The following is a 23,733-nucleotide window of genomic DNA, read 5'->3' on the forward strand; positions in this document are numbered from 1 at the left end:
TGTTTTCAAGTTTGCCCTTTTTTGCCTATTTCTTCATCACTTTTTAAAATGTTTTGACCTCATTGTAAATCATTTTTCATGTGATTTTCAACTAAATTATCCTTTTTTTTTTGTCTGTTTCCGTTTCCCATTAATTTTACATATTTTAATAATGACTCCATCGGAGAAGATTTGTCTCCTCGGATATGCCGTCGCTTCACGCTGATTGGTCAACAGGAAAAGAAGATGGCGCCACCCGCGAAGTAGCAAAAAATATCACAATTTTTTGCTGCTTTTATCATTCTATAACTCACGTAAAGACAGAAAAACAAAAACGACTGTCCTTCTCATGACTACGTTCGCTAAATAAAACTGCCTTTGGACGTAACGTTGGAGGGGAAGAAAGGTAAGATGTTGGCATCGGCGTAATTACGGAGTCTGAAAGCAATATTTCAGATAAATAAAAAATAAAAACAGCAGTATAATACAAATTCCGTACTCTAAGTGCGTATGTTTTGGTAACTAAACATACGAGTGCCCCAACTTACATTTTTTTTCGCGTAACGAAACCCTTTTTCAAGTCTAAATTTGACTTACCAATGCACTGTTCATGGAACCATACAAACACAGAAATATAAAATAAAAACAGTCACACTCTAATTCATTTCAGGAGGGAACATTGTTTTGGAATTTTACACATAAATTGAGTCTCAACTCAAAGTACCATTTACTCTTTCATACGCGAATTATGATTTTTTTTTTAATGAAGTGTAAACATGTTATTGTCCCACAAATTTAAAAAAAAACAAGAATAATGTAGCAAAATGCTTGTCTTTATTAAATGCTTCATTGAGTGAGTCCACTCAAATCCGCTCATGCTGCTCACTTACACACAATGAGTCACCACGGCACACTTCCGCTTGTGTTTAACCCTTTAACACCTAAGCCTATTTTGGCCGAATTGCATGCATTTGATGTTGCCTTTATATTAAAAAAAAAAAAAAAATGTTTACAATGGCCAAGTTGGGTCCCTTTTTTCAGGACACCTTGAACTTCATGTCCAAACTGTTGTTTTCTTCACTGACCAATTATAATCCACATTTTGCACCCAAAAAGACAAACAAATCCCAAAATCTTTTTTCAAAATTTGTAATGTTGACGTCCCATTGACAACCAAACATGCTCGACCAACCGTTTTGAAGCTTGATAATATTTATTCAACTTGTTAGAATAAACATTCAATAGAAAAAAAATAAGATTAAATAGTTTTATGTTTGAAAATTCAACACAAACAGCAGGTATGGTCATAGGCGTTTTTGGCCTTTATACATACTATGGTCAAAACAGGTTTTATACAGTGCAAAATAGTGAGAAAAAAATTATATATATATAATCTAACACAAAAAGGGTTTGGAGGATATCTCTTTGTGAAGTTAGGTGTTGTACCCATCACCTTATCAAAAGTATATATGTACATGCAATCAAGCTTCTCGAACACACATCCACATAAAAACTGAAAAGATTATAGTGAATAAAAGATATATATAACACTGAAAAAAGTATTTTAAAAAATATTGACAAGTAGTTCAATTCAATTAAAATTTTTCAGGCATGCGACCCAATAAAGTTTATTTTTATTTTTTATTTTATTTATTTATTTTTTTTTTTTGCGAACTCAATAAAGCTTCTTCTTGAACAGGTCACGGAGCTGCGTCACACACAACGTCACACAGCCTACTCTTTCGCCTTTTGCGCGCTGCTGTCACTTCTACTCGCCGAGACACCGACTGATCTAAAGAAAACAACAACAAATACGGCTCATCCTCTTCCTTGAGTTAATGAAATAATGCATTAGCTTGAGCTAAATGTAGTTTTAGATTCATTCTGCACGTTTCAAAGTCGCTTGCTCAAACCAACCGGCCGTTGCTTGCTTCGCATGCCTCCCTTTCATTAGTTGGCGCCTCGCTCGGAAATTTATTAAAAATGATCACGTTCGGTTGGTCCTTCTTGACATCACAACGGCTCTTGGGATATGTAGTCTTTTGTGCTGCTTTCGGTTTTGAAAAAGGACAAGAAATGATGGAAATATGGAGATAGATACATGGTTCATGCAGCGTTTTAATGCATATTTATGAGTGCAATAAAACTATAAAACTCAAATGACATTATCTGCCTTTTTCTTGGTCGATTGACTTCAAATAAAAACTGGTGTGGACATAAACTTCCGCACTTTCAAATGAGACCAACCAGCGGCACGTGGGTGACGTAATTACAGCGTGACGAAGCTTCAAAGACGATATGCGTAAACGCGTCGCTGCCGACACGTTCGGTGCTAAAGGGTTAACAAGCTTGAAGAGCTCATACATTCGGCACCTTTCAAGGTAGGCGCTCCCAAGCTTCTCTGGCAAGATCAAAGCTTCACAGCTGTTAGTCATCGTTAACTTAACAAGCAGCTGCTTGGTGAGCAAGAAAAGCAGCACGAGGGCAAAGTGAGAGGCTGTATGTGATCGGATCAGGACATATTTATGAAATACTGTATTTAATTTCATTTTTTTAAAATGAAATATATTCGCGATGGACTGAGGGCGCGAAGTTTGAAGCGCGAAGTAGCGAGGGATCGCTGTACTTTTAATACAAACATTTATATTTTGCGTGTTTCAATTGACTTTCATAATAGAAAAAACTTATATTGGCTGACAAAATTCCCTATAGACATCTGCAATCGGCTTTTTAAAATTTTATTTTTCAAATCACTATCATCATTGGCCTTTGAAAATCCCAAATCGGTCAACCTCTAATAATATTTTCTAATATTTAATTTTTTTAATGACCGAAATTCATCACTTGATCCTTCAAGAGTTTAAAGTGCCTGTGACACGAAAAAGCATGTTTATTTCATAATACACGCGGTATTTTATGCCCCTGAATGATATGGGCCGCTTGGATGTGTGTGGAAGCGATCGCTATTTTTATTTAGTTTTTTGAATCCCGCGCCATGAAAATGAGTGACTTCCGGCTTCGGTCTTGCATTGAGGAGGAGGGCGCTGTGACGTGTATGGTAGAAGACGTCCTCTTCACGCTACAGTGTACTGTTGTGTATGAGGACGAAGGATTCAGCTGATTTTGCGGATTAATACGTTTATTTTTCGCATCACGCCAGCCAAACGGCTGCAGAAAAATCATTCTGTATGAGGGAGAGGCGTATGCGCCTTTTTGGAGTTTCAAAAGGTTCCCATTCACCGTGTATATTTACTGTGGGACCATTGGACTTATGAGGAAGTGAGTAAACATCTTGTTTTGTATTATGTCAAAAACGAATACAGCGATTACAAAGTAAACACTACAAACTTCCTTTAAATGAAGGACTACTTACGTTTGATCATTGATAGGCATGTAAAAAGCTCTCCTAATGGTCATTAGCAGCACCACGTTAGCTGCACAACAAATCCAGCCACCCTCCTCCGGGGAACGAACTGTAAATTGCTCTCCGCCGGGCGGTTTGCCGATCCACTAAGACAATTGACAACCGGGTCGTCATGTCAAATAATCCAGGATAGTTATGTGTGATTTTCCACTTCGAAGACTTTGAAACATCACTCGGTTTGGGTTAGCATGTCGGCTAGCTGTCATGGCTTCTGGTTTGTTTACATTCTCCGAAGCCGGGGAAAGGAAAAGACATATGTCCGATTTAGGTGTCATAAAATATCGTTCGGGAGGTGCGACAGTAAAGGTGAAGTCGACATTTTTGACCATTATGGAGTAATTTTGCCATGTCGTCCTGAATAAATGCATTTTTATTATTTCATATTCCATTCAGCACAATACTGTTATTTGTCATGAACATGCCATTTATTTAGCAGTTGGGGAAAATACTTGGATAAAAAGAATATCCTGTAAAAATATTGAAGTAAAGAGACAGAAACAATGACATTTTGCCGCTCTCTTCGTCGCGTTTTCCTCGTTGTGAATAGTTCCCCCTCGACGGGCTGACTGGTCCTTCTCAAGCCATTTATATAGCTATTGGGGAAAAATACTTGGATAAAAAGAATATCCTGTAAAAATATTGGAGTAGAGAGACTGAAACAATGACATTTTGCGGCTCTCTTCGTCGCGTTTTCCTCGTTCTGAATAATTCCCCTTCAGTGGGCTGAATAGTAAAACCGATGAGCCCAGTCTACCGCTGACGTCATCCACCTGTTGGGGACGCTAAAGCCCTATAATGGTAGGCGTGGCTAACCGGCAGATTAAAAGACTAATTTCTCGTCATCTGTGCTTTTCTAAATTGTTGTATATAGTCAAATCGTCTCAAAATATGATTCTAATTCACATAATAATGCCATTTAAGACTTTTTTTCTTGTGTCATATGCTCTTTAAGGTCATAATTTAACTTTTGAATAGCTGTCAAGTGGCATTGTCCCTGAAAGGGTTAATAACATTAATACGCTTTCAAAAACATTTGCCTAGCAGAAACGATGCCTGCCTTCCGGCAAGCCGGGGAGCGGCAGCTTCCTAACCCCATCTTGTTTATGGCATGGTCACCCAAAAGAGATCTCATCGCTCTGGCCAGCACAACTGGAGAGGTACTTTTCACGAAACTTCACTTATTTGAATTTTTTGTAAATGTTTTAACTTTACGACTCATCTTTTCCTCTCTTTTTATTGTAGTTGCTGCTCCACCGCTTGTCCAGTTTCCACCGGGTTTGGAGCTTACCACCCAGCGAGCACATCGGGAAGGAAATCACCGCTCTCGCCTGGAGACCGGATGGGAAAAGTGCTTTTCGCTCATTTCTTGACAGCTAATGACTGAAAACAAAACCACTCATGAAGACCAATTCTCTTGATGTTTTTCAGTTCTGGCCTTCAGCCTCGGTGACACCAAACAAGTGGTGTTGTGCGGTGTGGAGAAAGCGGAAATCTTGCACGTCTTCCAAATGCAGAACCGCATCAGCTGCATGCATTGGATGGAGGTGACAGAAGAAAGCAGGTGGGCTTGAAGGTTACCACGGATAGAAAGACGTGTAATTCTTAAAAGATAAATGTTAGTATCAGTTATAATAATTTGATTTTAAAAACCCCTCTTAATGTTTTCGTTTGAATACAATTTGTAAAATTAGTTTTAGTAGTTCAACAACAATGGTGAACAACTCTTTGCGGTGACGTCACTAGGTGGAGCTGCCGGGCTTCGACTGTGTCACTCGTTAGCTACATAAACACTTAAGGTGTGTGAAATTTCCGATTCTTACATTATTCGTGATTCGGCCGCTGAAGATTTCGATTATTTAAATGTGCTAAGTAAAGCGGAACTAAAACACAGTCAGCGCAGTCTTTGGGACGCAATGAGGAATGAACCCAGAGTAAACATCCATCACAACTCATGCCGCTAGATTAAAAAACTCCGACAGCGGCTACAAACAACGCTCAGTTGCGACAAACTTCGCCAACGTTACTATAAACTACGCATGTATATAGAACTAGATGCGTAATGACAGACTCTGCAGCGTTAGCACATGTATGGGGAACTAGATGCGAAATGACAGACTCGCCGGCGTTAGTAAACAGCCGCCATCTTAAAGCAGTAGACTTCTCAGGAAGTATCTGTTGTAGCAAACCTTCCGAGCGAACCTAATTAACTTTTTATCTAAAATCTTGACTTGAATCTAACTTTAAATGATGAAACAGAAACTTTAAATGACGAAACAGTTTTAAAACGTTCGGATGTCGAAAGTAGACAGAAGGTAAATTATGGAATAACAAGAGCAATTTTAACAACTTTAACGGTTGATTCATAACATTGAATTAATTGAATGTAGTTTAAAGTGCCTACAACAGGAGAAAAAAAGTCTTAAATAGCATTATTATGTGAATTAGAATCATATTTAGAGACTATTCGACTACTCGTATATACAACAATTTGGCAAAGCGCAGATGACGAGAAATTTGTCTTTTAATCATTATTTATTTTAGTCATTATAGTGCTCTAGCGTCCCCAACAGGAGGATGACGTCAGCAGGGTCATGGTTTCATCTGATTTACAATTCAGCCCATTGAGGGGAAATCATTCAGAACGAGGAAAATGTGACGAAGAGAGACACAAAATGTCATTGTTTCAGTCTCTCTACTCCAATATTTTCACAGGATATTCTTTTTATTGAACTATTTGTTAAGAGCATTGTAAAAAAAACGTTGGTATTTTATAGAATTTAAACTACTGGACCTTTGCTATGTAAGTTAGCCAATTGTTCTTTTGTTGTCCATATATCGTCATTTATTTAAAAAAAAATTTAAACTGAGGCTCAGGGCAAGTATTTACATTTTTTAGGTTCCCTTATCCGATTACTCGGTTATTCGAACTAACTAGTTCACCGATTAATCGACGACTAAAATAATTGATAGCTGCAGGCCTAGATTGAACCGATTAGCTGTTTCAGCTCTAACATAATTATTTGTGGCAGCCCCAGTTAACTCATCAGCAGCCACTGATAGTCAAGTGATAAACTCATCTTAAGGCACAGATGGCACAGACAGTTAAGAATGAATAAAAATCAATATATTTTAACGTTCTCACTGTCAATCTCCAGTGCCCTCAGATCCTTTTCTCAATCAGAAGATGAATCCAAACTGTTTCTACCCAAATTAGCTTCACTTCCCAAAAGGTAGGACGGTAAACACATTCCAAAACGCATCTCCTCGTATCACTGATATGAGTTTTTTTTTTCTTCCATACTCCAGCTACAGCACAACATCCAAGCTCTTCAGGTAAACTCATTTTCAACGCTGATATCCTGAAAATTACTCTCCGTCCGGTCATAACGCGCTCGCCAACAGTGAGGAGAAGTCCGACGAAATCATGAATCTCCTCGGAGAAGTCAGGTTGAACATCCTCGTCCTGGGAGGAGACGACGGAAACGTGGAACTTTACGCTTACGGGATGTACAAGATCGCCACGTTAGCTGGAGTGAGGCATTTTTAATGTGTGCAATGTATTCAAAACATTATTAAAACAAATTTGAAATTTTTTTTTTTTTTTCGACTCGACTCGAATGTGCAGGTTTCCGGAAGCTGTCGCAACCTCAGCCTAGCTAGTGACCTCAAGTCTTTGGTGGTCATCACTGAGGCAACCTGCGATAAGGACTGCGCAGAGATTTGCTTTGTTCAGGTGAGACATGTTGAGGCGGCTGTGTTTTTTGGGGGGGATTATTCATTCAGGACTAGGTGTGGCAACCTCAGGGTACCTCACAATACGATTTGCGATACAAGGCTCACGATAACGATGATGGCTGCTACTAGCGAATATTTCAGTAATTGAGTATTCTACTGAAAATTCAATCGAGTAATCGGATTAGAGCTGAAACGAGTACTCGAGCAACTCGAGGAACTCGAGTTTAAAAACTGATCCGAGTAATTTTATTCACCTCGAGTAATCGTTTATTTTGACAGCTCTAAGCATCACGTTTTGCTCGGACTACTTTTAATGCGGGACAACGTGCTGTCACGTGCGGAGAGGAAGAAGGGGGGAAAAAAAAAACGTACTGCAGCCGACAGCCGCCACAAATGACGCCGACGTTGCTAAATACTAGCCCGCACGATGCTACGTTGGTACAGGTAGCGTCTGATGCGTCTCATAGAGATCACATGTATGTTGAACTAGATGCATAATGACAGACTCGGCCGCGTCTGGGCAGCGTTACTAAACAGCCACCATCTTAAAGCAGTAGAGCGCTAAGCGCTAATAAAGAGCGCTAAGTGCTAATAAATAAGATTAACGTTACTGTCGCTACTAGCTCACGTAACGTTAGCCCTGCGGAGGGCTAGGTTTCAATTAATTATGACCACTGTCGATGCGTGGCTAACGTGTCTTACATACAGGCTTTAACATAACATAGCATTGTGGAGTGATGAGGGTGTAAAATAAAAACTTAATCATGCTAACTATCAATTTTAGCTCAGTAGTCATTTCTTGATAAAACACCAAGTAGCACTGGTCCCTAATGTGCTCCAATACAGCCTGTATCATACATTTATTTTGAACACTGCAAAAACTCAAAATCTTATCAGGACTTACAGTTTAGACTAACTTAAAACTTAACTAGAACTTAAAAATGGCTTGACACAAAGAGAAATTCAATTGAAACACGTGGGAAAAAATCCTAAGTTTTAAGTGATGTGTGTTATCAAGCGTCACGGCATTTTTAGGTAAGGCATATATATATATATATATATATATATATTTTTTTTTTAAATAAGAGCTAAAAGTTTTTTGAGTGAAAGCAGTGAATTAGTCTTTTTTTTTTTAAATTCTAGTTACATCTGAGATGCAATTGTTGGCTGTTTTCAACAATATACATCGAAAATAAAGACATTGATTGACTGAAAATGGTTCAAGATTAGATGAAATGTCTTGTTTTCTCATGTATATTTATAATTGCTCTTCACCTAAAAATGTAATTGTTTTATCCGATTACTCGATTAATCGATAGAATTTTCAGTCGATTACTCGATTACTAAAATATTCGATAGCTGCAGCCCCAAATCGGATAAATCATATTTTTTTAGGTATAGAACAATTATGAATATACATGAGAAAACAAGGCCTAATAGTGAACCATTTTTGGACAATGTTTATTTTAGGGCTATCAAATGATTAAAATTTTTAATCGAGTTAATTACAGCTTAAAAATCAATTAATCGTAATTAATCGCAATTCAAGCCATCTCTAAAATATGCCATATTTTTCTGTAAATTATTGTTGGAATGGAAAGATAAGACACAAGACTGATATATACATTCAACATACTGTACATAAGTACTGTATTTGTTTATTATAACAATAAATCAACAAGATGGCATTAACATTCTGTTAAAGCGATCCATGGATAGAAAGACTTGTAGTTCTTAAAAGATAAATGTTAGTAAAAGTTATAGAAATTTTATATTAAAACCCCTCTTAGTGTTTTCGTTTTAATAAAATTTGTAAAATTTTCAATCAAAAAATAAACTAGTAGCTCGCCATTGTTGGTGTCAATAATTACACAATGGTGCTGAAACCCATAAAATCAGTCACACCCAAGCGCCAGCAGAGGGCAACAAAACACCGAAAAACACAAGTAACAAGTGGACATTACACTGTGCTGTCATTTTAATCTGTTTGAGCGGGGCATGTGCGTTAAATGCGTCAAATATTTTAACGTGATTAATTAAAAAAATTAATTACCGCCCGTTAACGCGATAATTTTGACAGCCCTAGCCCTTATTTTAGATGTACATTGTTAAAAACAGCCAAAAATGGCATCTCAAATGTGACTAGAAAAAACAACAAATTCACCGCTTTCACTCAAAAAACTTAAGATCATTTAAAAAAAAAAAGAAAAAAAAAATCTTATTTCTTCTCTAAAACAGGACAGAGATTGAGTCAACTTTAATCCATTTTAACTGGCTGCAAGTGTGATTTAGTTATTGCCACCACCTGTTATGTGCCTCAGGTCAGTAACAGGTGCTGTTAATTACACAAATTACATAAGCATCACATGATTTTTCAAAGGGTGCCAATACTTTTGTCCGTCCCATTTTTGGAGAGATTTTTTTTTTTTCATTCTCTTTTTGTTTTTTTCATTCCAAGCAAAATGAAGATATTACTACCAAAGCATTTATAATTGCAATCATTTCCTGGGAAAAATTGAGCATTATCTGACAGTACTGACAATGCTTTTGGCCAGCAGTGTAATAACGTAGGGGATGGTATGACAGAAAATTGTGCGGTTTTGAAACCGTGACGTTTTCATACCACGGTATTAGAGCAGGGCAGTAAACCGAAAATTTACCATTATCGAAATTCTTCACAATGACCGACATAATTTTGACCATGTCGGTAAATTCGGTAATTTAATAAAACAAGAAAATATAGTCTTTTCATCCCGCTTTGACTCTTGTGTTGTTCGGCTATGTTCATTCCCCTTTAAGAAAGCAGTCAGTGTGCTTACGTATGGAGTCACGTGGTTATCAGGAAGCCAAACAAACAGAAGCCCGGTAGGCCAACGCTAGCGGCTAACGCTACAAGCAAACGTGATGGAGTGTGGCTTAAGGGAGGTTCCCCAAACTTTCACCCGACATTAAGTAGACTCTTGGCGGCATCCAGACGGGCTTTCACCCGCTGTCTTCCAATGTTCTCACGATTTCCGGAGAGGGTGCTTTCAGTGCTTTCTACTGGTAGCCAGGCCACAGGCTAACGCTAGCGGCTAACGCTACAAATGAACGTGATGGAGTCAGATAGCGGCTCTAACCTGGTCGAAACGGCTGAACTTAATGAGTGGATTGGGCACGGACTGCATCTAGCAATTAGTATGTCGCGTTATTTTGTATCCCTGTCTTTGTGTGATTTCTCTGATAGGTTTTGTGATGGTTAAGCATTCAGCATAAAGTACAATCCAACAGTCAAAATTATAATATGACCGTTTAATGGCCCAAGCCATTTTCTGTATGTGCTTAATTCTGTGACATTACTGCCATCATAAAATCTTTAAATGTTTCATTTGCAGAAGATCAATATAGCTTTAATGTGTTTGTGTGTCTGTGTGGGGGTTCATGTGTGCTTGCATGTATTAAAAATGCACTGGGAAAAAAAATACCTGAAACCTTGAAGTTAACACTTGTGTTGAGTAATTATGTCACAGTGGCCATTAACAATAAGTTGTCTTTTTGAAGTGCACTGTTAAGCTGTAAGTCATTTGTGTTACAATGACATGTTTGCACAGCCATCTTGATTTTGACAATGTACATTGTTCAAGCCAGACAAGCTGTTATAAGTGTTCATACTTGAATTCTTATTGTTTACAATAATTTTTTTATATACTTAATGTTTAGACTGCATGTACAATTGTTTAATATATTAAAGTGAAAGCTGGTAAATAAATCAATGAGAAACGATTAATCTGTATTTCATGCATTGATTCAGATTTTCAAATTATATAACAGTCGGCTTGGGCTAATTTATCGTCATTTATCGTTATCGAAGTAAATCTGCTCAGTTTACCGTGATACATGCTTAGGGCCATATCGCCCAGCCCTACACGGTAAACCTTAAAACCGGTAATGTCTACTCAGGAGTCAGGACTAGGGGTCGGAAGTGGGAACCTCTGGGTACCTCATGATTAGGTTTGTGCTTGTTTGTTCTGTAAAAAGTTTTGTTGTGCTGCTATTGTTTTTGAGAGATTTACAATTCTTTTATAGGTCAATCTGAGTTCAACCAGCCCCCCATTTTGAATGGTGTCAATTGTGCTTTGTTTTTGCTGTAAAAATGTCCGTTTGTGGTGCTATTATTTTTGAGATATTGAGATATTAATTTTGAGTGATGACGTCACGCAGCCCCCCATTTATTGCAAAATGGATCTGGAATGGTGCTATTTGTTCATGCCACTTTTGTGCTATAATAAATTTTGATTTTGCTGCTATTGTTTTAAAGATATTGAGATATTAATTTCGAGTGATGACGTCAATCGCAGCCCCTCCGTCGCAGCTGACGGAGCATACCAACTCTCAAAAACGGGGGTGTCTCAACAACTAGCACAAACGTAACACAAACGAATGGCACCCCTTCGAGTCCATTTTTCAGTAAATAGGGGGCTGCGAGTCAAAATTATTATTCACAAAAATGGCATATGTCTGGCAAAAATCTGTCTGAAAAGCATTAAAAATCTCACAAAAAGCTTTGAGAAAATGAGCAACATTGATAAAACATCATGTGATGTTCCTCAGCTGGACACCAGTCTGCTGTCCGACTGCTTGCCCGAGCTAACCCGGATGGCGTGCAAGTTCACGCACATCTCCACGCTGCTGCAGTACTTGAACCTGTCGCTCACCTGCATGTGCGAGGCCTGGGAGGAAATCTTCATGCAGATGGACCTGCGCCTCACCAAGTTTGTGCAGGTGGACCGAGTTCTTCTACTTCTCCGCTTTGCTAACAACTTGAGCTGAATTTTTTATCGTTTCCAGGAAAAGAACACTAACACACAAGTGCAGGACGAGTTCTTGGAACTGCTGCTGTGGGGACAGTCCAGGTAAGGAAATTTTGGGTTCTTCAAGTCGTGGACTTTGAACTTAAACTTCGTACTTCTGCTCCACAGTCCTGAACTGCAAGCTCTTTTAATGAACCAGCTGACTGTCAAGGTAGGTGCAAGAAATCCCTCTCCTGCATAAGATACCGCTAATATAATACTGTATTAAGTATTATTTAATTACCGTATTTTCCGCACTATAAGGCACACCTAAAATCCTTCAATTTTCTCAAAAGCTATCAGTGTGCCTTATAATCTGCTTCATTGATAACTTTCCGATTTACAATTTTTGGAGATTCCGTGGGTTCCTCTGGTTTGATTTTGCAGTTTAACTACACCGTCTACACTCTGCTTACTTCAACCGCACTTTATGTTGTTCTGTCTAAACCGGAAGTCCGTAGCAGAAAATGTCAAAGACGGCGCCGCCCAATTTTCGCTCAGGAAACTTGTTTATAGACCCTTAAAATCTGCTGGCTTTTTGCTATTTTTCGCCAGGAATATGCTTTTTTTGGTGGGCATTTATTTTGTCCACATTAGGAGCTCTACTGGTAGAAATCACTGCCTTAAGCCTGAGTTATACTCCCGCGTTGCGGTGACGGCACAGCGACTACGGCGTCATTCGACATTCGATAGTTGCTCTGTAATTCACCGCCAAGCCACCAGAGGGGTGTGGCGTTATGTTTGTACGGTTTTGGGGCATGCTTGTTGACTTCCGCTAGTCGGAGAAAAAAATAACAATGCAAGATGGAACTCTTGAGAGTAAATATTCTGCTCATCAACAATGAATAAATATTGAACATACAAATTTTGAGGGGCAGGCGACGCAGAAGACGGTTTTGAGGCGGTCTGGCCGACTTTTGATGCCGCACAGAGAGTTTTAGACTCGGGTGGAGAGAGCTAGCTGTGGCGGCTAGCTTCAAACTGGCGTCGAGCACTGCGTTAAAGGTCTGCCGAGCCCTCCAGCCCGATTTGTTTGCCGTCTCCTACAACCAGCCAGTGGGAAGCCATAGCAGATTTCTGGCGTCTATGGAACTTCCCAAACTGCGTTGGGAGCCTTGATTTTAACGTTATCATAAAAAGCACCGAGGCACTCTCAATCAGTGATGATGTATCGTGTGTGAACTGTCCGTTATTGAAAATTAAAGATCAAAACAACTCTTTTGACACCAAATATGTGCTTTATTCTTCATATACTTGAGGTGTGACACGTAAATAGGTCACAGACTCACAGCAAACATATGTACAAAATAAATGATGAAGTGCACCAACCAAAAATATGACATAAAGTGATAAAAAAAAGTTGGCAGTTTTTGGCCGACTGGGTCACCGCTTCGTGTGGCTACTCGATTCCGAACACACACGTATCGGTGGTTCTTCCATTTTTTTTTTTTTTTTTTTTTTTTCAATCGCCGACCTTGCCATTTGGCAATCACAATAATGTCTTGACGAGACTTGCTCTTCGATGATACTCCCGTCGGCTTGGTCCATTTTTGCGTGTAGAAAATAATGTTAGATTCTATTCTACAATGGCGGTGATTTCGCGCTAAACCGGAAACAACAGTCTGAGCGGACCAATCACAGTCCGTTTCTGCCACGTCATACGCGTGTACGCGACGCGAAGGTTAGAAAATTCGAGAGGCGCGCGTCAGGCTACGGCGCAGGGTCGTAACTCGGGTCTTCCTTGACGGCGCAGGTCTGACGCGGAAGTATAACTCGGCCTTTATCCTCAATTTTTGTCCTGGTTTCCACACCAGGGCCTGAAGAAGCTCGGCCAGACCGTTGAATCGTCTTACTCCAGCATCCAGAAACTGGTGATCAGCCACCTCCAGAGGTCTGACCTCTTCTTTCCAATGTCTTTTGCCATTTATTGCACGCGTGCGTTCGACTAACCTCTCGCTCGCTCGTCTCTTAGCGGCTCTGAGGCACTGCTCTACCACCTGAGCGAGGTGAAGGGCATGTCCCTGTGGAAAAAGAAGTTTGAGCCTCTCGGCCTGGATTCGGCCGCCATCGAAGGTACTGTGTCCTTTCTCAAAAAGTCGTGACTACTTTGTAATTATGGGTATGACAAAATATGGAAAAGGTGATATATTATGATAGTCTGTAGCTCAAAAGGTTTTCGATATGCTCCCACTAAGAATTGATATAACGTTTTAAAAAGGTGTCACTGTTTAAAAAAAAAAAAAAAAAAAAAAAAAAGAGCCAGCAGGTTGCTACCATAATTGTCCATTAGAATAGTGTCTACATTAGCTCACTGGCTGCCATTGATTGTGCTAGACATCCAGTTCATTTTGACTGGGTTGGACCTTCAATGACACTGAAATACATTTTAAAGAGCATGTAAACATTCACTTTTTTTTTTAATTGTAAGGAAAAAAATAGATAGGTAAACATAAATGAACAAAAATATGTCAAAATCTTCACATTAACATTGAAGATATGTTGAACGTCCCCATCAGAAGAAATAAAATAAATTAAGCCTCTTCAACTCTCTTTATCTTAAAGATCTGATCAGTTTTCCGTTGCATTTTCCTTTTTTCGCATCTAGTTTGTTCTTTTTTTCCTTTCTTTCTTACAGAAAATGTGCATTTGAAACAATCAGAGCTAACTATCCATGCTAATCAAATGTCAGTCTGTTAGCCAATTGAATGGACAACTTACCAGGGTGGTTTGCTGCGTACATGTGCACATGGATGCAACTCGTCAAGACTCGGCTACACTGAGACAGAGCTCCGTGGAATAAATAAATAATAAATATTGGTGGAAATGGACTACACTAAACAAGTACTTTACTAAGCTTTTTGTGTACACTTGAGTATGTAAACCTGATGTCAGTAGATTGTTTTGTTCTTGGTGATGTGTGTGTGTGTGTGTGGCAGCCTGACAGGTTTTTTTAACCTTGGGTTTTGACAATTGCCGTCCTATTTTCGGGATCAAAACGCCGTTCTGCCCCGTTCTGCCCCGAATCTTTTACTGGAACGGCGTACAGGACCGTTCCAGCCCACTTTCACCACTGCATAAAGGTTTAATATAGGGCTGCAGCTATCGATTATTTTACTAGTCGATTAATCCATGAACTAGTTAGTTAGAATAATCGAGTAATCGGATAAGGAACATAAAAAACTAAACTACCGTAATTTTCGGACTATAAGCCGCTACTTTTTTCCTTCATTTTAAGTCCTGCGGCTTTTAGTCCAGTGCAGCTTATTTGTTGATTTATTTGGATTAACAGGTAACACTTTATTGTACAGTGGCGTCATAAAACTATCATAATTATGATATGACACTATCATGGGCATTATGACAGATGTCATTAAGTGTCATTTGGCAAATTATGTCACTAACTCCATTTGTGACCACTGAAATCTTCTACATCCATCCAAAAGTGAGATAACACTAATTGGCATCGTTATAAGCTTTCATTAATGCTCATGACAGTGTCATGTCATAATTATGATTGTCTAATGACAGTCTGATGTTGACACTGTTAAACAAAGTGTTACCAAATAGCATAACTAGCAATTAATGAAACAACTGGAACAGTAACTGAAAAAATAATTGGTACAGAACATGAATTTTGATTGTTATTTACATCTGTTGCGCTGCAATGCAACTTAGGAGGCATGTTGGACTACAACAGCGTTGACAGCAGGTGGCAGCAGAGGTAATATAATAATAATGCATTTTATTTATAACGCACTTTACATTTGACAAACAAATCTCAAAGTGCACAAGGTGTTGACTGTCTCCCCCAAGGGAGCAGTGCTGGCCAAATGAAATTTCTTAAAACAATGAAGCTTTGCAGCCAATCAGTTCAAAGCTTGACGGTGGTTCATTTGGTCTTATGACTGTCATATGATGCCGCTATTAAATAAAGTGTTACCTGTAAATATTTTTTCATGTAAATATTCCATAATACAGTAAGGAGAGCTGTGGCTTATAGTCCAGTGCGGCTTATCTATGAACAAATGTCGTTTTCGGGTCAAATTTGGTGGGTGGCGGCTTATAGTCAGGTGCGCCTTGTAGTGTGAAAATTACGGTACCTGAGCTGAGCCTCAAATGGTCTAAAAAGATAAATAAATAAGGATCTAAGTACAACAATTGGCTAACTTACATCGCAAAAGTCCGCTAGCTTAAATGCTATAAAATGCTAAGTTTTTTTCTTTTTTTTACAATGCTCTTAACAAATGGTTCAATGGTTGATACAGCACTTCTTTGTAATGCTACTTATAGTCATGTGGTATATGATTTTTTTTCCAGCTGCCATTACCACTGTGGGTTCCTTTTCCCTAAAGACCAGCGAACTTCTGCAGTGAGTTTGTTTGCTCGTTTTCGCACAAATTTACACATTTCGAAATTGGAAACTTTGGAAATTGCCAATATGTATTTTTGGACTCGCAGAGTGATCGACAAAAGCATGAAGAACTTTAAAGCCTTTTTTCGCTGGCTTTACGTGGGTACGTAGGGTTTAATTTTTCTAAACGTTCAAAGGTTTTGAAGTAATTTAACATTAAAACTTTTGTTCAACAGCGATGCTAAGAATGTGTGATGAGCACGTTCCTCCAGAACTTAACAAGGTGAGATGAGACTTTAACATTACTTCATTACCAATGAAGTCTCATTTATCTGCTTGAACTGGAAGGGGATCTGGGGGGAAAAAAACATGATAAAAATCTGATGATTTTTTTGTTTATCTCAGAAATGTGTAGATATTTATCAAATATTAATAAAAAATATATATATGGGGGTTTACATCAATGTAATAAGGGGGCAAAAATGTTAAATATCTATCAAACTTCTACAAAAATATAAAAACAGACAAAAAATAAAGATAAGATAAAAGTGGAACATAAAAATAAGTCTACTTTTTTTTTTTTTTTAATAACAAAAACCTGTCTCATAGGCAACAAGTTCATGATGGATTCTGGCAAGAATCTGACAAAAAATGATTTTAAAAAAGACTTAACTTCTACAAAAATGTAAAAAGAGGGAATAAGACAAAAATATTAAAAATCAACATTTTTTTTGGGGAAACATGAAGGAAACCTGTCACATCGGCAACAAGTTCATGATCGATTCTGGCAATAATCTGATTGAAAAAAGAAAAAAAAAAGATTTTAAAAAAGACAACAAAAAAAGTGGACAAAAATAAAACAAAAGATGGCCAAAAAAAATTTAACAAAAAAAATCTTAAAAATAAATAAGTAAATAATCTAACAAAAAACAATATTAGAAAAAAAGGACAAAAAACTGACAAAAAGAATGAAAAAAAAAAAAAATTCAAAATTAAAACAATTTTTTAAAAAAACTCACACAGACAACAAGTTCATAATAGATTCTGGCTAGAATCTGACAAAAAAAAACAATTAAAAAAGGACAAAAATCGTTCCTAATCAAAAAAAAAAAAAAAAAACTCACAAAAACTGCCCAAATTTAAATAAATTTGACAACAATAAACAGCAACACGAAGATGAAACATTCTAGCTTATGCACAAATTAAGACTACATAATGACAAAAACGACAACCACCGTAGCTGATGAAAATCTGCCAAAAACAAGAATATATACCAAATTTTCATGACATACCATATGTGGCATCGACAGCAAAATAATATTTTCATGACGATCCTTTTAACTTTTGATACCCATCGCAATCAAATATGCTGACATGCTCTCACAGATGACGCAGAAGGACATCGCCTTTGTCGCCGATTTCCTCTCGGAGCATTTCAGCGAGGTGAGACGACGTCACAAAATATTTTTGGGAGATCTGCGATGAACTTTGAAATATGGTGTTCTTTCCTCAGAACGAACAGCTGTTTGATCGAAAAGGGAAATATTTCAACGTGGAGCGTGTCGGCCAGGTAATGAGCAACAAATCAACGAGGCTTCAAAGATGATATGCATAAACTCACTGTTGTATAGTCCGTTAAATGACACCTTAAAGATACTGACTCTGGCTTTACTATTTAAACATTTTTTTGTCAATAAATCCTTATGTGATCATGTAAAAACAAAAAACAAGCATTTTAAACTCTTAAGACCTGGCGTCCACGTACGAGGACATAACATTTTAGGATCTATGACCACAATAGTCAATTCGATTTATCATTTCTAGTACCTAAAGGATGAAGACGAGGATCTCGTATCGCCACCGAGCACCAAAGGGAACCAGTGGCTCAAGTTTTTAGAGGAGAGCACGGACTTAAAGGGTGATTTTACACAATTTTTTTTTTTATGTTTTTGTAAGCCATATGCTCAAAAAATGACTGTTTTCTCAGAGAGCCCTCTGCTGTTTCCTTCCTTTCCCCAAAAATCTTTGCACTTTGTCAAGAGGATGATGGAGAATGCAATCGAGCTTTGTCTACAGAAACCTGCGGTGAGTTCACTTAGGGATTGGGAATTTTTAGTGAATGATCACATGGTATTTTTATTTCTTTGTGTGTACAGGAAGTTATTGGAAAATCTGTAAAGCAGGCTGTGTTTCTCCCCTTGTACTTGGCACCTCAGCGGTAGGATCTCTCAACTAAACGCTGATTAATTCCAAATAGCATCTATGATTTCTTATCCAAATGTTTTTTTTTTCATCTTTCAGTGCTGAAAACTCACCACGACTCTTTGAGCTTCCAGCCTTGTAAGTAAAGTGAGATGAGTGTACATACACGTTTACTTTGAATTTAAAAAAAGACTCGTTAAAATTGGGAAAACATCTGATTTATGTGTTTATTAACATATTCACTTATATTGACAAAGGGTTCGTAAAGCAAAAAAAATGTTAGTCACTTACCCTACAAATTATTTTATCTAATCTTCCTATATTTAATCTAAAAAATGGTTGATGTGTTTACAGGTGGAACAACAAGAAGACCAAAATGCACTATGTGGTGTTCTGCATGCCGCACGTCTCCCCGCACAAACTTTACTTGTTACGCAAAGAAAGCAACACAAACAGGTGCATTATTCTCAACCATTAAAATCCCAATGGACCTATCGGAAAGCCCCGCCCCCTTGGAAAATTCAGACAACCCAAGGCCAGTGTTGTTAATAATGGCGTTATTTTCTTCAGTAGTGAGTAATCTAATTAATTACTTTTCTCATCTTGGTAACGCCGTTACTGAGGCGGGAAAGGCGGGTGTTACGATGCGTTGCGATGTTGGTTGACTGACGTGTGAAAAGTCTGAAAAAGACAGACTCACGGAGACGAGAGAGCAGAGCAGGAGTGGGGACGCAAGGGAGGGTGACGCCATTGCAAACGCGATGCTACTATGCTAGGTGGCTCCAATAATACCTGACTGCAGGGGCGGACTGGTAATCTGTGGGTTCTGGAGGATCACAGAACGGCCGGTGCCCTGGACGGCCGGCGGCCGCCATTCATTATACATCACTGTTTTTATCCCCTCTAGCCTCTCATTATCTACAGTTCGCATCCAATTCGACAGGTGGCAGCAATGCGCTTGGCTGTTCATCGCCAGTCTGATAGAAGAACGAAGAAAACACAAAGTACCCTTCATTGGTTCTTTGTGGAAGCAAACTAGCGACGAGCATTAATGCACAATATGGATGGTGGTGGCAAAAAAAAGGGTGGCGCGGAGAAGGTTAGGGAGAAAAAAAATTAAAGAAACAGGAGAGCAAAGCATTAAAATGTCTTAAGTTGAGAAATATTTTCGCAAGCAGCAGTCTGGCTGCAACGGCCACGTCGGGTAACAGCAGCCTAGCCCCCGGCAATGGTGAGAGGGGTAGCGGGAGCCGCTCTGACGTGCAGCCGGTGCAGGGAGAAGAAAAGAAGAGGAAGGGTGTAATGATAAGCTGGTGGAAGTTCCCCAGACAAGCGCAGGGCAAGTAAAAAGGGATGAAGAGGGTCACTTGCTCGGTATACCGGCAATTGTTATCCACCAGGTAGCTACATTTTAAATGACAATCAAAGGGTTAGTGCCAGCTAGTCCGTTTGCAATCGTGTCAAGTTACAGTATGCTAGTCCTCCTATCACTCTCCTAAAGAAAAATATTTTAGCTGTAAAACAATGTATGCACACGCAGCAGCAATATTAATTCATAAGAAATATAACAAAATATTAATAAAATGAATGGTTTTACTTTTAAAGTTTAGTACGATAAATTGATATATTTTTTTAATCATGTATATATCGTTTTGTTTTCTGGTTAATACTTTCCAATGAAGGTTATGTATCCAGGATTTGTCTTGAAATGTTTATTGGTATTTTCATTGAAATTTATTATTTGTATGGCAAGATTAATTATGGCAGGGGTCTCCAAACCGGTCCTCAAGGGCCGCTGTGGGGCCTGGTTTTTGTTTCAACCGATCGAGTGCCGATAGTTTAACCAATGAAGTTTCTGCTAAAACAAGCAGCACCTGACTGCACTTGTAAAACACCAGATTGGTGCATAGGTGTTGTCTTGTTTTGTTGGAATGAAATCCTGCGCCAGCTGCGGCCCTATGTGGAATAGTTTAGAGACCACTGAATTATGGCATTAACAATGAAATCATTTTATAGACATAGATATATAGAGATATATTATAATAAATTAGATACATAAAACTTGCTTTGAAAAATAAATTCTTTCATTTGTTTTTTCAGGTTGATCATAGAGCTAGTACAGAAAATGAACCCAACTCCAGTTCAGCCTTGCAGTACTTTGAGTGCCCCAAGTCAGACAGTCACAGTCTAGACACATTTTCTTCATTTTCTCTCAAAGTGCACGAAATTGATACATTTTACAGTAAAATGTAAAAAAAAAAAAAAAAAAAAAAAGTCTTCCCGGGGGTGGGGTGGGTGTGTGGGGGGGGGATGCCCCCCATACCCCCGGACCCCTAGGGGGTCTGTGTTTCCCTTCGTATAGCGATTCTTGTGGGCTGGGCTGAGTCAAAGTCTAGGGCTGCTTTTTAGTCCCAGTCCGCCCCTGCCTGACTGTAGCCGATAGCCTACAAACTACTAGGGTTGGGAATCTCTGGCATGAAGCCGATTCGGTATGTATCTAGATACACAGGTTACGATTCGATTAAAAAACAGATACATTTTTTATGCCGAGCGATTCGATACGATTCAATGCAGTTTAAGAACGATACGGTTCGACACAGAGTGAAAACGACACGATAGTAAACATTTGTTGTGTGTGTGTTAGTACAGTATTTTAAACATATAAAAAAGACCACATTTCTAATGGCAAAATTAAACAACAAAATTTCATACCAATGTTGTTTTTTTATGAAAAAAAAATAATGCTTACTATATGACCGTCATTTTGTTGGATGGGATTGACAATAAAATAAAACTCCAGTGACAGACAACAATAAATTACTGTATTTCCTGGTGTTTTGAAAACAAGAGGTAATTAATTTAAGTGCAAACTTTCAACGTAACAATCATACAAACAAAAAATATTAATTATATGCTGCAGCTCTAGAGAAAAAAAATAAACCTGCAATGTTATCATAAATAAATAATAAATTATGCTTTACCACTGGTATAATTGGGGGAATAAAAACATGGCATTTTAGACAGACAGGTCAATAATCATTACTTTAACCTTATACACAGCAGAGTCTTTCACTAATGCCCGTGCTTCCACATTTTTTATTCCTTATCCCTGTCCATATCTTTTTTGAAGGGCAGATTTTTTTCTTGAGGAAGATCAACTAATCCACATGTTCATGTTTAAGTAGACTGCGTTTAGTGGAAAAAAAATCTCCAGAGGGTCGTGCTGCCCTTTCCACCATTATAGTGGGTTATTTTTCAGGGTTAAAAACTCACGATCTCTGTACCGCTCCACACTTCACACTAGCTCAGTCCCATGCGAACAGATCTGAGTGCCTTCCTCACTTCAAAGTCCGACTTTTGTTTTTACTGGGTGCGTTGAAAATCAATCACTGCACGTCGCTGGCGTCGGTGCTCAAACTGTCCATTGTTTCAGCATGTTGCTTCGTTGCCACTACTAGTTTCGTTTTCGTTTTGGGCTGTGAAGAAAACGCTACGGAGCGTGCGTTACAGTGGTTTTGTTAGCTCTCGCGTTGTTATGACACGCTCGTGACGATCAGGTAATGACGGCGACTAGTAGCGGTTCTGTCGAAATGCATGGGAAGTTGAGGCAACCACGACCGTGAGTTGTGCTTGTCCATATTATATCATGCGTGAGGTCTCAATCTAAGTGCGCTGTGTGGTGAATGACACAAGCGCAGCATGTGAAGTAAAAGCTAAATTATTATCCCATTAAGCAATGCATTGAACTAGGCATTAGAAGCCTATTCTTGTACTCGCGATAGCTGAATTCTGTCTCTACTATCGGTTCATTGAATATTTAATGGCTAATTACTGTCGAATGGTAAATTTACTATCGATACAGCTGTATCTCTCACCTGTAAAACCGGATATCCGGTCGTATCGGTGTATCGTTCTCAAGCTTACAAACTACGCCCACATGATGCTTCGGTAGATACTACATATATACAGAACTAGATGCAAATGACAGAGACGGCTGCATTAGCAACATGTATAATGAAGAACTAGATGCGTTGGTAAAGAGCCGCCATCTTAAAGGGTATGTCATGCCCTGGGAAAATGTTAATATTCCATCATTTATCCATAAACGCATGCCTTTTGTATTCATATCATGCCACTTCGTGTAATTACACACAAGAAAATGAGAGAAATTTGGCTCGATTGTCAAGCTAAAACGACCAAGATCTGGCAGATTGTGTGTGTGACGTCATTACATAGGGGGCAGTGCCTGTCTGCATCAATATAATTCCTTCTAGTGAGGGGAGAATTAGCGGTGTTTTGTGCTGTTTATGCTGTTGCATTGTGTTCGTCCTGCACATATTCGAGGTTCCCTCATGAAGAAACACCCCTCGTTGTCAATAAAAGAGAATTCAGAATTGTTTCTTCAACAAGAAAAAGGCTCAGTGCTTTAATACTGAATGGCGGCGATGATGGCAGACAATTTCGTTTCTAGTTTCAGCGACGAATCCGACGTAGAAGGACGTAACGAATGTTCATCTAATGGTGACGAGGAGAGTTACGAAGCTTTAATCGGTGTTTTAGGTTACCAATTTGAGCCCAAACCAACGCCAATGCAGCGTAATGAAACGGTCACTGAGGGGAGCAATGACACTGATGAAACATCGGCAGCAGATCGTGTGGGAAACACCAATGATTTGTTTTGCATTTCTTTTTGTGAAGCTGATACACCGTGACTGCAAAATAAAGGAATGCATAGAATAATTATCATTTATTGCGCTATCATAGCTTTTCGCTCTGCCAACAGACACAAATATGAATGGGATCAGAGGATTTGTTCTATATATTTTACGAACGATAATGTATACATGTGTCCAGTCCTGTATCCAATGCGTGACATTTTTTTATTATAAAAGAGTACTCACTTTGGCCATTTCGAGCTTGGCTGCTCCCCTCCTTTGCTTAGCCTCAGCCTCCTTTGCCAGTCATCGTCCTCTTTCTTGATATCTCGGGACATTTAGGTGGCTGCGCGTGTATGGTCGGCACCTTTTAGCAAAACCCGATTTCACTTGTCCATAGTTCGAGAAGCTTTCAGGTGGAAAATGCGCACCATAGAAAACCGTGCCGGAGGCTGTGTCTAGAAAATTAGCCCTCTTTGCACGGACGAACTTTACCCATTGTCTGTGTAGTCCAGCTTTTTTTTTCGCATTCAGGAACTCATGGATACTATATTCCGA

The 23,733-nt window shown here is 38.8% G+C and overlaps 1 protein-coding gene across 2 annotated transcripts in view; it reads left to right on the top strand.

The window, feature by feature from the left end:
* Positions 1–194: 194 nt before the first annotated feature.
* anapc4 (anaphase promoting complex subunit 4) overlaps positions 195–23,733 on the top strand; it is a 29,169-nt gene continuing 5,630 nt past the window's right edge. Inside the window, exons 1-23 of one of the 2 annotated variants that reach the window (XM_057842221.1) lie at positions 195–385; positions 4,445–4,560; positions 4,646–4,751; positions 4,832–4,964; positions 6,559–6,633; positions 6,710–6,736; positions 6,806–6,935; positions 7,029–7,136; positions 11,729–11,899; positions 11,966–12,030; positions 12,097–12,139; positions 13,782–13,858; positions 13,940–14,040; positions 16,285–16,336; positions 16,426–16,481; positions 16,555–16,601; positions 17,705–17,761; positions 17,832–17,888; positions 18,143–18,236; positions 18,306–18,403; positions 18,475–18,536; positions 18,620–18,658; positions 18,875–18,976. In XM_057842221.1, coding sequence (XP_057698204.1) covers positions 4,453–4,560; positions 4,646–4,751; positions 4,832–4,964; positions 6,559–6,633; positions 6,710–6,736; positions 6,806–6,935; positions 7,029–7,136; positions 11,729–11,899; positions 11,966–12,030; positions 12,097–12,139; positions 13,782–13,858; positions 13,940–14,040; positions 16,285–16,336; positions 16,426–16,481; positions 16,555–16,601; positions 17,705–17,761; positions 17,832–17,888; positions 18,143–18,236; positions 18,306–18,403; positions 18,475–18,536; positions 18,620–18,658; positions 18,875–18,976 — 1,808 coding nt within the window. In that variant the 5' untranslated portion in view covers positions 195–385; positions 4,445–4,452. The remainder of the gene's footprint in view (positions 386–4,444; positions 4,561–4,645; positions 4,752–4,831; positions 4,965–6,558; positions 6,634–6,709; positions 6,737–6,805; positions 6,936–7,028; positions 7,137–11,728; positions 11,900–11,965; positions 12,031–12,096; positions 12,140–13,781; positions 13,859–13,939; positions 14,041–16,284; positions 16,337–16,425; positions 16,482–16,554; positions 16,602–17,704; positions 17,762–17,831; positions 17,889–18,142; positions 18,237–18,305; positions 18,404–18,474; positions 18,537–18,619; positions 18,659–18,874; positions 18,977–23,733) is intronic. The other variant, XM_057842220.1, reaches the window with a different exon arrangement.

The sequence above is a fragment of the Corythoichthys intestinalis genome, chromosome 7 (assembly GCF_030265065.1).
Source record: "Corythoichthys intestinalis isolate RoL2023-P3 chromosome 7, ASM3026506v1, whole genome shotgun sequence".
NCBI lineage: Eukaryota > Metazoa > Chordata > Actinopteri > Syngnathiformes > Syngnathidae > Corythoichthys > Corythoichthys intestinalis.